This window comes from Chrysoperla carnea, chromosome 1 (genome assembly GCF_905475395.1).
Source record: "Chrysoperla carnea chromosome 1, inChrCarn1.1, whole genome shotgun sequence".
NCBI classification, from domain to species: domain Eukaryota; kingdom Metazoa; phylum Arthropoda; class Insecta; order Neuroptera; family Chrysopidae; genus Chrysoperla; species Chrysoperla carnea.
Genome location: NC_058337.1, coordinates 34651614 through 34666125, shown reverse-complemented (window position 1 = coordinate 34666125; position 14512 = coordinate 34651614). Strand labels below are relative to the sequence as shown.

Genomic DNA, 14512 nt, shown 5'->3' with positions numbered 1-14512 from the left:
AAGAAGAAAATAATTAACACTCCACTGTACTTTACAACGTGCTACAATAATAGGCTGATATATGACAATGTAGACGGGAAATGAAAACTGAACATAGAAAAAATATTATACTGTTCTTAATAACAATAGATTCTATTATTCTATTGAAGAATTTATTCTAGTTAATTAAGATGAAAAAACTGCGGTGTGTACTTTTCATGTCCTAGTTTTTAAAAGTACGTATATAGCGCAAGGATTCTGCGAAGATAATATTGATTTTCTCACTAGTAGAAAATCATAATAAAAGCATTGGCGTCAAACAAGTACATTTTCAACTTAGAATATTTGTCTATTTTAAATAAATTACTTCATATATATTAATTTAAAAAAAAATTTAATAAATAACTAATTCAATTAAACATTAATTAATTTTTTATTTATTTTGATTACAATAATTAATTTTAATAAAGAGTTAATTTTGATTATTTTTAAATGCTGCCTATGATAGTTAAAATAAACATATTTTTCGTACACCGAACTTTCGAATAAGATATTCATCTTATGTTTTAAATTGTTGTTAAATTTTTAAGGAATAATTAATTATACAAATAAATTAATTATAAAATAAGTGAACAATAATTAATATTTATCAAATGTATTATTTATACGAATAATAAGTAATATGTCTTATGAAACTAATAAACATCTTCAAGAGCATATTAAAATGGATGGACTTCATCAAAATTTAAATTCAAATGATTTACAAGGTTTTCAAAATCGTAATCCATTAATTTGCTATGTTTGTCAAGATTATTTTAATGAGCCATGCATTTTACAATGTTATCATACGTTTTGTACACGATGTATACGTGGACAAGATATCGATGGGAAATTAACTTGTCCATTATGCGGGTAATTCTTTTCAAATTTTTATTATTTTTCATAGAGCTTTTTAATACAACTTTGGTTGAAGTTGAATATCCAAAAACCGATCGACAAAACATATGTTGTTATAACTAGTTAACTGTTTTGAAAATTTTCAACTCAACCATCCATCTTTAATAAGGATGTCTTTCAGGTTGTGTTTGACTGACGGAGGTGAATAGCATGTGGATTCTTTGCCAGATATGCTAGATATGTATATTTCGCAATATCTCAAGGAAAATCTTTTAGAGTGCTCAGAGACATGGTTTAAATAAAAAATAAGTAAGCGTATTACCTCCTTTACTAAAACCCAACCTTAAAGGTACCCTTACTAAGTTAATATAAAAAACAATCATGTAAATAGTTTAAAAACATCAAATAGTGAAGAAATATACATATAGCGGCACAATAACAATGGAATGACTTGGGTCGTAGTTTAATTCCCTCCCAGATATGTGTATGCCTCCATATCATTTTTGGATATCTATTTTGTGGAACATTTGCAATCTAAATTAAATTAAAACAATACTTTGCGTTTGAATAATTTCACTTTATTTTTTATTTTTTCGGTTATTAAAGCATCTTGGAATTCTTTAAACGCAAAGTATTGTTATTATGTAAGTTATATTACATATTTTTTTAATTGACCTAAAACTTTGCGTAGAGCCTGATAAAATCGAATCGTTCTCGAGAAATCACCCTTCGAAAGTAAAACGAATGATTACTGTGAAAATTCAATGAATTAGAATGTGAATGTTTCCAAAATATTGTAAATAGTTTTAATAATTTTTAATTAAATTTTGATAATGTTTTAGACAACAAACCCAATTACGAGAGGGTAATTTACCACCAGCTGATTTGTTAATGCAACAACTATTGGAGTTAGCTAACAATGAGAATCCACCCTGTTCCAATTGTGATGTACGTGATCGTAATAATATGTACTATTGTAACACTTGTGGTAAGACAATAATTATTATAAAACTCGATACTTGCGATAATATTTGATAATTAAAAATGAAAAAAAACTGCAGATCAGCTATTATTATAAGTCATTTATTCAGGAGTTTTTAGTTTTGAATATCTATACATTGTCCTATAATCTATTTTGAGGGCCTAAAGTCTGCGAAAGAGCCCGGAAAGCAATCCTGATGCTAGATACCTAAAAAAGGGCAATTGGAAAGGATTGAGGCTTGTACTCAAAGAAGTCCAGCGCAAAGAATTAGGCAAGATTCATACGGTTAGTCACGGGATGTATACTGTTAACTACATCCTACTTTCTACCATCCAAACAGGAATAAAATAAGAACTTAGCCCCGAAAAGCGCAGATTTCTATGTCATTGGATCTAAGATCACAGACACTGCAATTTTATTAATACAGATTACATTAGGTATATCATATAAGGTCAGAAAAACTCTCTTGACGCTACCCCTTATTCATTGTTATTTATGTGAAAATATGATTTATATCATATTATTTGATGTATTTTATATTCATATCCAGGCCAAGCATTATGCAATCATTGTCGTGAAAATACACATAGAGCGAAAATGTTTTCCACACATGAAGTATTACACATGTCAAAATGTGCTAAAGAACCGAAAAAATGTCCGATACATGGTGAACAATATATAATGTTTTCAAATGCACAAAAAACAATGTTATGTGTTAATTGTTTTCGTGATACGGCCGCAGAGAAACGATCATTTTGCATTGATATTGATACGGCGTACAGTCAAGCAAGCAAAAGATTGGAACGGGCACAAGGTGGAATTAATGAATTACAGAATTCAATTCGTGAAGGTCTTATTATGTTTAAAAATCTTATGGATGAATTACGCCAAAATATGGATTCGGAGAAGCATACAATAAATACATTTTGTCAAGGAATGCAAGAAGCTATTGCTAAAACTCACGCTAATATGATTATGGAAGTTCAAAGGTATGGGAAACTATCTTTATGAATGCCCTTTTTATTACTGTTGAGAATAATTTTTCAAAACGCTAAAAGATGTTTAAATGCCAATATACATAAAGTACAAAAACAACGAGGTTGCCATTCCATATGTCATTTCTTATTTTACTCCCTTTAAGGATGGTTTGCCAAAAGCGATACCAAAAGAGATACGTCTTTCTTAATTTACAATCAAAAAGATAAATGTCAATTTTCATGGAATTGAATTTCAAAAGGAATTGCTTTTCAATTTTCAAGTCTTCAAGGAGAGAATATCAAGAATATGAAAAATAGCTTTCTAAGGAGTATATCTTCTACATAGTTCTAGACCATTAAACATTTTGGCACCTCATTTTATCACAAATGGAAATTTGAGAAGCTATTGTAAAGATTATTTTTAATAGTTGTCGCCTAAATGGATTTTTCAAAATTGGGCCTTTAAAGTTTCAAATAAGAATAGTTCAGTAAAGTTCATTTTGGATTCATTTTGTGTCTAATTTGGTTTTAACTTTTTTCAGACAATATGAAACCAAAGAAAAAGTATTTCGGAATCAATTAATGACACTGGGAGGTGTTTTACCCACGCTACAACTACATTGTTTGCTTTGTACAAACTTTGCAAATACTGCAAGTAAATTTCAGTTTTTAGAGTTAGTCTATTTAATGTTTGATCGACTTAATGCCGTTACTCAACTGTCGCATCCATTAAGGTAAGTTTATCACCATATTAATTATATGAAATAGGGAAGTAAAATAATTAGAGAATTTTCTATAACAATTCAAACAAAAGGCCTATTCAATCAAGTACAATACGAACAAATTATCGAAATGAATTTGCCCAAAGTTTGGAACCATGGGTTGGAAAAGCAGTATTAACTGCCGCAGAACCAGGTAACACATTTTCTAATTATAATATATTATTTTAATTTTTTTTCGTTTTTTGTTTTCCTTTTTTTCAGTTTCTCATTCAGAAAGGAAAATCGGTGTTTTTTGTTTAACAATGTATCATTTTAGTTTCGTCTGATGTTATATACGATTCGACGACAAGTAAACGTGGAGTTGAACCAAACAGTGGTGGGGCACCTACAACATCTGCAGCGCAACAGCTATTCTCGCATCCATCGAAGAAACAACAAAGCATGTTAAAAATGAAATTATTAGAAGAAGAATCGCCATTTTCTAATCACTGTCGGACATTTGAGAATCAAGTTAAAGTAAGTATATTAATTTTTAACAAATCTATAATTATGCATTGTAGTTTCTATTAAATCTCTATACAATTTTTTCGATCCTGCCACTCGGAGCTAGTAGTTTAATTCATAATTTATTTTTTAGTTCTACCGCTTGAAGTATTTCCAGTTTCGTGCAAATGTTCTTCAATTCCTTTTGGTCATGTATCAAACTCTTGCCTAAATAACTGTATTCTATTATAATAAAACGATTGTTTCCCAATCCGGGAAGTGGCGCTGTAGGTGTTCTATCTCCACTTCTTGCAGTAATTGTCATTTTCCATATTCTGTTTTTTATTTTTTGACATTCAATCCGATTGCACAGTTTCCTCTGATTATTCTGAAAGTTATGCACATAAAATGACAACTTTCTGTCATACCCCTCATTTGTTTTACTGAACTAATTGATAGATGGATTTTATGATTTTATGGAATGAATCTACGCTGCTCACCTACTCCTAGCTTTGCCACTCTATGAACCTTAATAATTTTCTTCAAATTCTCATAATCAAGCGCCCAGCATACGTATAAGCTTCGGCCGCTTGGGTTCACTGCCTTAGATCTTGTCGTTTTTGATGTTATGACCTTGACTGCTGTCTGATTATCTGCGTAATTTTCCCTAATCATGTAGTATTTGAAACTGGTTTGTTTCTTTTATTGGCATTGGATATCTTATTATTCTTTACTACTGAGTTACTTTCTTAATAGAAATTATTCCCGGTAAGTGGTGACCAAATAATCTATTGATGATGATTGTAACCCTGAGCTTTTGTATCCTCATAGGTTCCTTATAATTCACCAAAACTATTTTTCTTTCAAATACGGATTAGTTAAGGCATTTCATACCATATGTCTGTACGCCATTTTTTTTTATAAGTAAATTATTATTAGAGATTTTCAGGTACGAAAATGATTTATAGATAATCTAACTTCGCCATTTATCATTCCCATTTTGCTGATTTTTCTTTCCCCTCTTGATATAGTTCATATGGCAGAGTTTGTTTCTGCTTACGTAAACTTTTTTAATCTACAATGTGCAATTACCTTAATGATACAGTTTGTTAAAATTATATGTTTGATTTTCAGGAGCTTTGTACCCAACTAACTGGGGTAAAGGAACGTTTGGAGAGTCTGCATCGTGATGTAACATTGATAAGACGAGAAAATTTACCACCTTTATCAATGAGGTTTGCATTTATTATATTTTCAGAATGTTCACTTACACAAAGAAGTTACAAATGTAACTGAAATTTTGTTTTGTCTTAAACTGTAAGCATTCAACAATTCTTGTTTGTGAAAAATTAACAAATCTAATTAATTTTTAGATTTGAATGTATATCAAGAGACTGCTCGTTACTGGATGAAACATTAGAGCGACATTTAAATGAATTAGATCGTTTGAAACTTGTGTTCGATACAATTTGGGAGGAGCAATTATGTCGAATCCATGTTGAACAAGAAATATTTCATTCACAAGTAAGATAATTTTTGTTCTAAGTTTATTATGAGATTGTTATTAATGAAAATTAATCCCAGAATGTGTAATTTTCTTTCAATGATACTTTATAAGTAATTGAGTTTACGCCTTACCCATACCTATACTAATGTTGTCAATCTGATTGTCGATTTTGAAAACAACAGAATAGCATACATTTGTGATATCTTAACATGCAAAATCCTCCGAAAGATGTATACAAATCTTTCGATCGTGCACTATACGCATTTATAAAGGGCAACATGCACTTTTCTTTGTCTCTTTGTTGGTTTATACTGACTTTAATAAAAAGGAAAGCTCTCGGAAAGTTGACTACTTATATCTGAATTTCCGACTTAATAAGTAATTAATTTCAAAGCGAATCCCATTTATATTAATTTACTATTATATTAATTAATCTAACAAAAAAAAAACAGATTTCAGATATTGTTATGTTACGTAACGAATTAAAACGGTTAAGTACAATTGCTCAACAATTGGAACCATATATATCATCAACTCAACAACCTGGTGGAGGAGGAGGTAGTACAATGGGTGATGAAGACATGCCTGATGCAGCATCATTTACGAATCATCAACAATTACAAACGTTGCTGGAACACATTGGGTTACTTCAATCTGAAAAGTAAATATTTTCTGAACGGATTTTTACAACGAATTCTCACCATTTTGGGACTTATCTTGTATCAATATGTATTTTTGTATTTATAGTTTACAATTAAAGTCCGAATGTAAATTACATCCAACGGGTGCACCATCGGCATCCAGTGATGCAATTACATTTGGTGATACAATTCCAACACGAGAAGTTCCAAAAAGCAAGGGACGTGCCACAAGTAGTGGAGATTTAACGATAGGGAGAAAACAAATGGGTATTGCATCAATAGAAGCACATTCTAGCGAACAAGTAAATAACTAAAACATTATATCTTAGTTTATAAATTATATATAAATTTTTTATACAGAAACGTAATGTAATCTCACAATTAATTGATAAAGTAAATCGTAAAAAATCTCCAAGTGATGAATTCCGAGGTCAACAAACTTGTACAAATGTTACTTGTATAAAAGAAAAGGAGCGTACACGATCAACCTCGAGTGTGCAACAGCCGGGTCAATTAACAAAAGAGAAAAGTTTTGTTAAATCAGGTAATTGTAAAATTTGAATCGTTTCAATTAGGAATGGTTATGGTGGCGTAACTATCGAAGAGGCAAAAGAAGCAGTAACCTCTTTGCTTGGTCGTTTTAATGACCTCTGAAGTATTTTAGAATCATTCAAAATTTTGGTAATATTCCTTACGGTGTCAATAGTAAAAGAAAAACCTTTCTATGTCTATTAATTTGTGAGATTATTAAAATGCGTCTCACACTCTTTGTCCATCCACTTTCACAACCAAACCCACATATGAATTCACACTTGCCATTAATCACTAAAGAGATCCACGGATATGGTCATAACATTCGCAAATATTGTATCACACATTTACCTACATCCATTGTGGAAATAAATCTTTTTGGAACTAAGAATACTTAGTTTGTAATTCAGAAAAAATATATGTGAAGTAAAACTATGTCCGAAAAAGTCTAAGAATATTAAATAAATTATTAATCAATCATTTAATGACAGAAAATGGTAATAGATTGAGACTTTTTCGGAAGAAATACTTATTATGAATAATTTATTTAATGTTTTCAGAACTTTTCTGACTTTTTCATTCCTTATTTCCACAAGGAATGTTTTAAGATTAAGATTGAAATGAGATACTTGCCTGGACATTCTAATCCTAAAAATGTTTTAAGAGTAAGATTCAATTGAGATACTTGCTTTAACATTCTAATCCCAAAAGGAAGAATATTGGGATATGCCCAATCAGCTCGTCATAGACGGTCGTTATATCAGTCTAGATTAATTCATTGAACTTCGACGATGTAAATTTGGAGAACCTGAAATTCTAAACTTCTGCAGGTTGGCAGTAGCCGAGCTATATACCTCAACTCATACGTTAATATTAAGGTCAAATATACCCCTCCAGTCAACAACGTGATGTATCCGTTGTGACAGGAATGAATTTAAAAACGATCGCCTTATCCAAACCGCATAAATTCATGTTATCTATGACTTTATTTCAGGCTATTTCAGGTGAAATCTAATTCAGGATTTTCCCAACGTAAAGCAGGAATTGAAGAAATTCTGCACTCTGAATAACTTATTTGTTGAGAGGATCTGTTAGTACAGTTTTTACGGGCGGCTTAGGTAGAACTTTAACAAAGAATAAAAAAATAATCTTGGCACGATAGTCTGGAATAGCAAAATCTGTTATTGAGGTGCTCGACACGTCTCCGACCATTTTCACAGATTTCATAATTCCTGAAGTTTCCTCAGATGAACTCTTTATCGGTCTCTATTGTCTGGGCTTCTCAGTAATAACGTAATCAGCTACATTACCACCGTGTTCAACTTCCTTCAAAAGTCTAAAACAATTCTCTACTCATAGACTAGGTAATAATAATTTTCTCACACGCACATCCATTCGAAATTGAGATGTCTAGTTTTGTTGTATTTATTGACCATGAAAACTGCGCTTCTAGCCACGTTTAAAGTTACGCCACTGAGATATCTTATGCTACTAATTCATTATACCAGTTATACCACTTATTTGTAATTTTAAGGTCAAAAAACAGCATCTGCTGGTATACAACAAACTACTGCCACTATTGAACGATTAGAGTCTCATATCAAAGAAAAATTTCACGATATGTTAAATCGACGACAATCACGTATAGACGATGGTATCGTAACATTACCAACTTGTGCCAAATCTCAAGTAAATTTTTATAACAAATTTTCTCAACCAAAATATATTCTCTTAATGTTATTTATTTTATAGAAAAGCTTTCAAGATGATTCACAAAAATATCCGAAAAATATCGAACTACAAATAGATAGCTCAATTCAACAAGATTTTGCTAATTTAGTACATCGTAAAATTTCCAAAAACGATTTGGAAAAATTGGCATTGTTAAGTCAAACAACAAAAGCTTTAGAATCAAAGAAAATTGGTAAGAGCTGTGATCGTTTGAATGAATTGAAATCATTAAAACTTGCACCGTCTGAATCATCATCTCCCCGTCAAAAGTATACGCATGTACGATCAAAAACACCAGATAATTCCCAGCGATATTGCTCTAAAACATCTGACGGCAATGTACAACAACAACAAGGAACAGTTCCTCATCGGTAAGAAATTTTAATTTGTTTTTTCACTAAAATTAATTAATGAAAAATCGTTTTCGCAAAGAAAAAAATTGAATAAAAATAGCCACTTAAATTTTTTTTAAAGTCTTTGCATGGTTTATCAGGTATGATAAGAATAAATTTTATCCCTAGCTGTGCTTGCGCAGCTTTCCTGCGTGAAATATATTCCCATAAGAATGATGTAATTTCCTGGCGTAAAAAGTAGATAATGCCCGTCTCCAGAATGAAAAATAACTTCTTTCCAGATTTCATAAAACTTGATTAAGCGATTTTGCCGAGCAATGGAAACAAACATTCCGTCACTCTTTTGTATATTACTAGTTTTTACCTGCTCGCTTCTCTGGATAATTCCTTTTTATTTTCAATTACAACCAATTATTATTAATGCAAAAGTTTAACTTAACTCTCAATTCTCCGTTGAGTCTCCATGGACGCACTTCTCCTCAGGAACATAGATTCCAAATTTCAGATTGTATTCTCCCCTTGATTTTCGTGAAACCTTCCTTCCTTCGGCAAAGAACTTAAAACTAGTGTAAAATGTAGTCTTTATACATCTTCAAAATAGTATTTATCATCCGAATTTTTTCAAGTTTGTTTTGCAGTTTTGTCATGAAAAGTAACATACCTGTAGATACACTTTCCAAATTAAATCTAAATTTCACCAAGATCATTACAGTGGGAACTTTTATTATGTTGAACACTTATTACGCACTAACCAAGGCTCCATTAATGTATAGAAGATAAAAACACGTTTCCTAATTCTGAAGCTTTGTCGTATGTTTTATCTGAAATACAATCCAGATAAAAATATTAAATAGTCTCAAAATTCGATTTATAACTTTTAAAAATTATTAATTTTATTTTTCATTTCAAGTTCAAAACCAACAGATAAAGTATGTGAAAGTCGTGCTTCAAAAATGACATCAGAATCAGAATATCAACATATTTCAAACGCAACATCATCTTTAAAACGGGATAAGGGAAAATATAAACAAAATCGTTCGACACCAAGTTCACCAAAAGGAAGTAGCAGCAGTGGTACTAGAAAACCAAAAGTGTATCCATATTCTGATGGCGAAGAGGAATTTTACCGTCGGCAACAGTCTGGTGAACGAACAGGTCATAAACAAAAAATGCATATGGGTAAGTGGCCACTTTTTTATGGCTATCAAAACTTGAAACTATCCTTAGAATGCTTGATTTTATCGAAAAACCTTAAATTATCTCATATATACAGGGTTGCTATTTTAATCTTTGCATCTGAATATCTCGTCAGAGGCGCCAACTATTAAAAAAAAACCTCAACAAAAATTGTAGAGTTTGATGGGGGACATCATGTTCTTACATCAGATTGGATCTAGTTCTTCCCTTTTTCTTCAATAGCCAATTTAGATTCTTAACGGTAAGAGATAGGATGACACTTTAAACTAGAAAATTTATCCTCATAAATAAACTAACAATTTTTATTTCAAACATTTTTTCGAAAAATGTTAGCTTTCGGAGGAAATGCGACTTAAAAACATGTCATTATTGCATTTAATCGAAATAAAATAAGCTTAAAGTTTATCGATGACAACTTTTGGCTAAAGCATTTTTCCATAGTTATAGCGTGTTTTCTTTTCATTAGATGCAATAATGACATATTTTTAAATCGCATTCCCTCCGAAATTGACGATTTTCGAAAAAATGGTTTGGATGAAAAATTATTTTATGAAGATCAACTTTCTAATTTAAAGTGTTATTCTATCTCTTACCGATTAGGATCTAAATTGGCTATTAAAGAAACCCGAAGAACTAGGTCAAATCTGACGTCAGAACATGAACATGCCCCCCATACAATTTTTGTTTAGTCATTTTTTAGTAGGTGGCGCCTCTGGCGAGATATTCAGATGCATAGATTAAAATGGCCAACCCTGGATATAATTCTCCCCTAGTCGGATCTCACATCATAACACAATTATCCAAATTAATGTAAAGATCAGTGTCTTCCCAGTGGTGGATTTAAGGGGTCGCAAAGGAGCAGTTACCCATTGGGCTCTCGAAGTAAGACAACGCAAAAGGCTGGAAGTGCATTTACGAAGACTAAAAAAAGGACACCACATAGGAGACACCAAGTTAGTTAACAAAAACTAAAAAAAGGCAAATTTGTACGAAATGGTACCAAGGTGGACACCAAGGTGATTAACGAAGGCTAAAAAAACGCATTATTTGTACATTTTGCCCACTCTTCTTTAAATCCACCACTGTGTCTACCTACTTTAAATTTTAATATATAAATGTTATAATGTAAAAAAAATTGAATTTGTACATATACTTTTAGAAGTTTTCTTATAAGAGTACCGAAACAGCCAGATCCATTCGAAGTTTTTAATATTCCTCCAGGTGCAGTAAAAGATTGAATGCATGCGAAAAACCCTTTACATTCTATTTTATTTTACCTTCTACTACCGCATCGAGGTTTTAGTTTGTATACCCAATTTAATTTTACTTAGCTAGTAGATAATTGTATTATTTACAGAGCATCCTTGTGGTTCTGGTGGAAAGAAAACATCACAACATCGTACCGCATACAAACAAAATTCATTTGAATCACTAAGCACGTTGAGTTTAAATTCAAGGCGTAGCAGTCTCGAAAATGCTGATAAAACATTAGTTTTGGTAATTGGAACTCGGAATAAAACTCAAAGTAGCTCAAATAAATCACTAAATAAAAGCTCAGGATCAACGCCACAACAATCACAACGTTCAAAATCAGATAAAAGTCCTGGTCGTAAAGGCGATAAGAGTGATTTTTCTTTAAAACAAAGGTCTTGGGAAACTTTCCCACCGAAGAAACATCGTGCTAATGGCAATCGTAGTTATCATTACTGTCAATTAATGGATGCCAATAACGAGCCGCCAAGAAAACAACCACTTGAACGAAAAGAATCATCATCAAGCGGTCGCAAAGAGAATGAAAAATTTGCAACTATTACAAAATCAATAAGTGTACAAAAACGAAACATTGATACTAAAGTGTCTGATGAAGTCATGTCATTAACAACGCAACAATTGACTAAGAATGTAAATAAGAAACAAAGTCAACGACAACAGAAAATGATTGCCGAACGTGGATATTATTCAGAATATGAATTAGATTTTGATACGGATAATCCAGACGATGGAGAAATGAGTGATAACATTTTTGGTTTTGAGAATGAAATGAAATTAACAATTGATCGTCGAAGTAGTAAAGAACATAAAATTAATTTACCTGCAAGAGATTATCCAACAAAGTTTTCTACATTCAAAGGTGAAAGTACTTCATATGCAAAAGAATCCAAGTCAGAAAATACCGGAGCTGCTTTAACCACATTTAAAGGACCTGCTGTACCATCACATTTAAGTACATTCAAAGGCGAAAAAACAGATATAGCATCGTCGAGCGGTTTTAAAGGTGATAATATAAATATACAAAGTCATATGAGTACATTTAAAGGTGAGTCATCGAATAATTCACCACACTTTCGGAAATTTCAAGGGTATTTTAAAGGTGAAAGTTCGCAAAGTTTATCGTCGTATGATCAACGTCAAACAATGGCTGTGCCAGGTGATGAAGGTATGAAGAAAGCAGATAGTTTTGAAGGACATGAGGAAGCTGTTCGTACATTAGTCGCTGCCGTACAAGAAACTCGAACAGCTGCGGCTAGAAAATCCAAGTAACTAGAAGCCACAGTTGATAAATTTATGTTTGTCGCCATTTTAAATAATAATACGTTAAAGACGAATGGTACTTAAAAAGCCTATACCTTACATAATACAAATTTTACTTAGGCCTAAAAATCGTTAAAAATGCGGCAACCTAATTTTAAAAACGTTATTTCATTTACAAATCTTATCTATCAAATAGTTTATACAGATTACAAAGATTAATTTACATGTTCAAATATTGCCATTCGTAGAAGATAAGACAGAATTCTGGAGTTTTTTGCACCTCATGTTATCAAAAAAAATTTCTTAAAGAGGCCTTATTTGTTACATAATTTATTCGTACTCATATAAGTTTTGAATAAATTTAGTATTTTAAAACTTGAAGATTAGCTGGGATATCTTGGAATTGATAACACAATCAGAATGAACTGGGAAATGAGCCACCCTGGCGTACAAGCGAAGGTGTATAGGTCCAACTAGCATGGTCGGGTTCGTCTTAAAAGGTTTGCGATAGGCTAAGTTGCGAATGAAGCACAGCATTTTATATATATACTCGGTTAAAAACTAATAAAGATGCAGTTTCGAACTTTATTGGGTCCCATGACTAGACATTATAAATTGTACCGTAATTCACATCACATGAGGATATTCGACGGTCCCATATATAAAAACATGGCAGATTATGAAATCTCTTGATGGCCATTTTTTTATTTATCATATATTTACTACACCATCAGTTCCGCATATTTTTTAATTCAATTCAATTTGATTCTCTAAAACTCCAGTTTCCTAAAAAACGTTTGACTTGTCTTTTAGTGTTATCAAATATTGTGATAATTGAACATGTATTGATCTATACGGGGTAACTTAAATGGGATTGATGTAAAACACACAAAAATAGATTAGGAATTGATACACTCATTGAAAATTACATAAATATTTCTAACTCAAGTTATTTTAGTCAGGGTAATAAAAAAAAACAATTAAACTAATGCCAAATGCCAAAGGAAATTGTAGCATAAATCAATTTAATTTTCGAATAATATTTAAAATAATAAAATTAAACCATCTAAAAATTTTTATTTTCAGTTAAGACATTAGGTTCTTATTAAAATCATAATTATAGGCTGTTATAGAAATAATTATCGAATGTCTTAACTGAGAAATATTATAATTTTTCGAACAAGATAATAAATATTAAAAAAATGTAATAATTTCGATCGAATAGTCTTAAAGAATTTTAAAACATGTTTCTTAGTGCATGCGTTTAGTCGAAACATACAAAATAAGAGTACTCGAAAATAAAATTACGATAATAATACAGAATAATACGATCATATTTGCTTTTGTGGCGGAATATGTATTTTGTTTATATATTTTCATTTTCGTGTTAAAGGGTTTCGTGATAGGGAAAATACATTTTCTATTTTTTCTTCAAACATCTCGCGTCACTTTCTTTGGTTTAATTTATAAGAACTGTAAATTGTAAATTTTCAAATATATCGATTTTGCCTTCATCGATTAACTTGCAGTTAATAACAGTTACTTTAACAGCTATGTATATTCTGGAAATAGAAAATACATCCAAAAGTTAAAAGAGAATGCTTGTGGTTATCAAACAGCGGGAGGTTGATGGTTGATGTGGTTATCAAACAGCGGGTGGTTATCAAGCTTGTGGTTATCAAACAGAGGAGAATGTTCAAAATAATTTGCAAATTTTTCTTACCTTAGTTGTAAATACTCTTATTGGAAACAATAATAATGTGAATAAACAGATAGTACTTCAAACGTAACCCAATTTAAAAGTTAGGAGCCTTTTGGGATGTGTGTCTTGAACGCTGGCTTTGTTGGATAAAATATTTACCATGGATGATTTCTAAATTGAAAAATCCAAGGTTCGAATCACAAACCATCTTTGAAAATTCATCTACCCATTATTTATATTCATTCGTACTGAGCATTGACATTATCTGTTATAGCACC

At 31.3% G+C, this 14512-nt stretch overlaps 1 protein-coding gene across 1 annotated transcript; it reads left to right on the top strand.

Moving 5' to 3' along the window:
* Window positions 1–703: 703 nt before the first annotated feature.
* LOC123301972 lies at window positions 704–12641 on the top strand. Its single transcript, XM_044884850.1, has 15 exons — window positions 704–891; window positions 1719–1864; window positions 2409–2847; window positions 3378–3569; window positions 3650–3750; window positions 3874–4073; window positions 5175–5275; window positions 5414–5564; window positions 6000–6208; window positions 6295–6490; window positions 6549–6732; window positions 8254–8408; window positions 8472–8821; window positions 9714–9982; window positions 11358–12641. Exons 1-15 carry the CDS (start codon window positions 704–706, stop codon window positions 12539–12541), a joined length of 4065 nt encoding a protein of 1354 aa, XP_044740785.1. The 3' UTR covers window positions 12542–12641.
* The last annotated feature ends 1871 nt before the right edge of the window (window positions 12642–14512 follow it).

What these genes read in the sequence shown, in the direction of transcription:
- LOC123301972 (XM_044884850.1), top strand. Translation starts at nt 704, where the DNA reads ATGGATGGACTTCATCAAAATTTAAATTCAAATGATTTACAAGGTTTT. An exon ending in AAGAAATATTTCATTCACAA is followed by an intron (nt 5,565 to 5,999) that starts GTAAGATAATTT and finishes AAAAAAAAACAG; the next exon opens with ATTTCAGATATTGTTATGTT. An exon ending in CAAGGAACAGTTCCTCATCG is followed by an intron (nt 8,822 to 9,713) that starts GTAAGAAATTTT and finishes TTTCATTTCAAG; the next exon opens with TTCAAAACCAACAGATAAAG.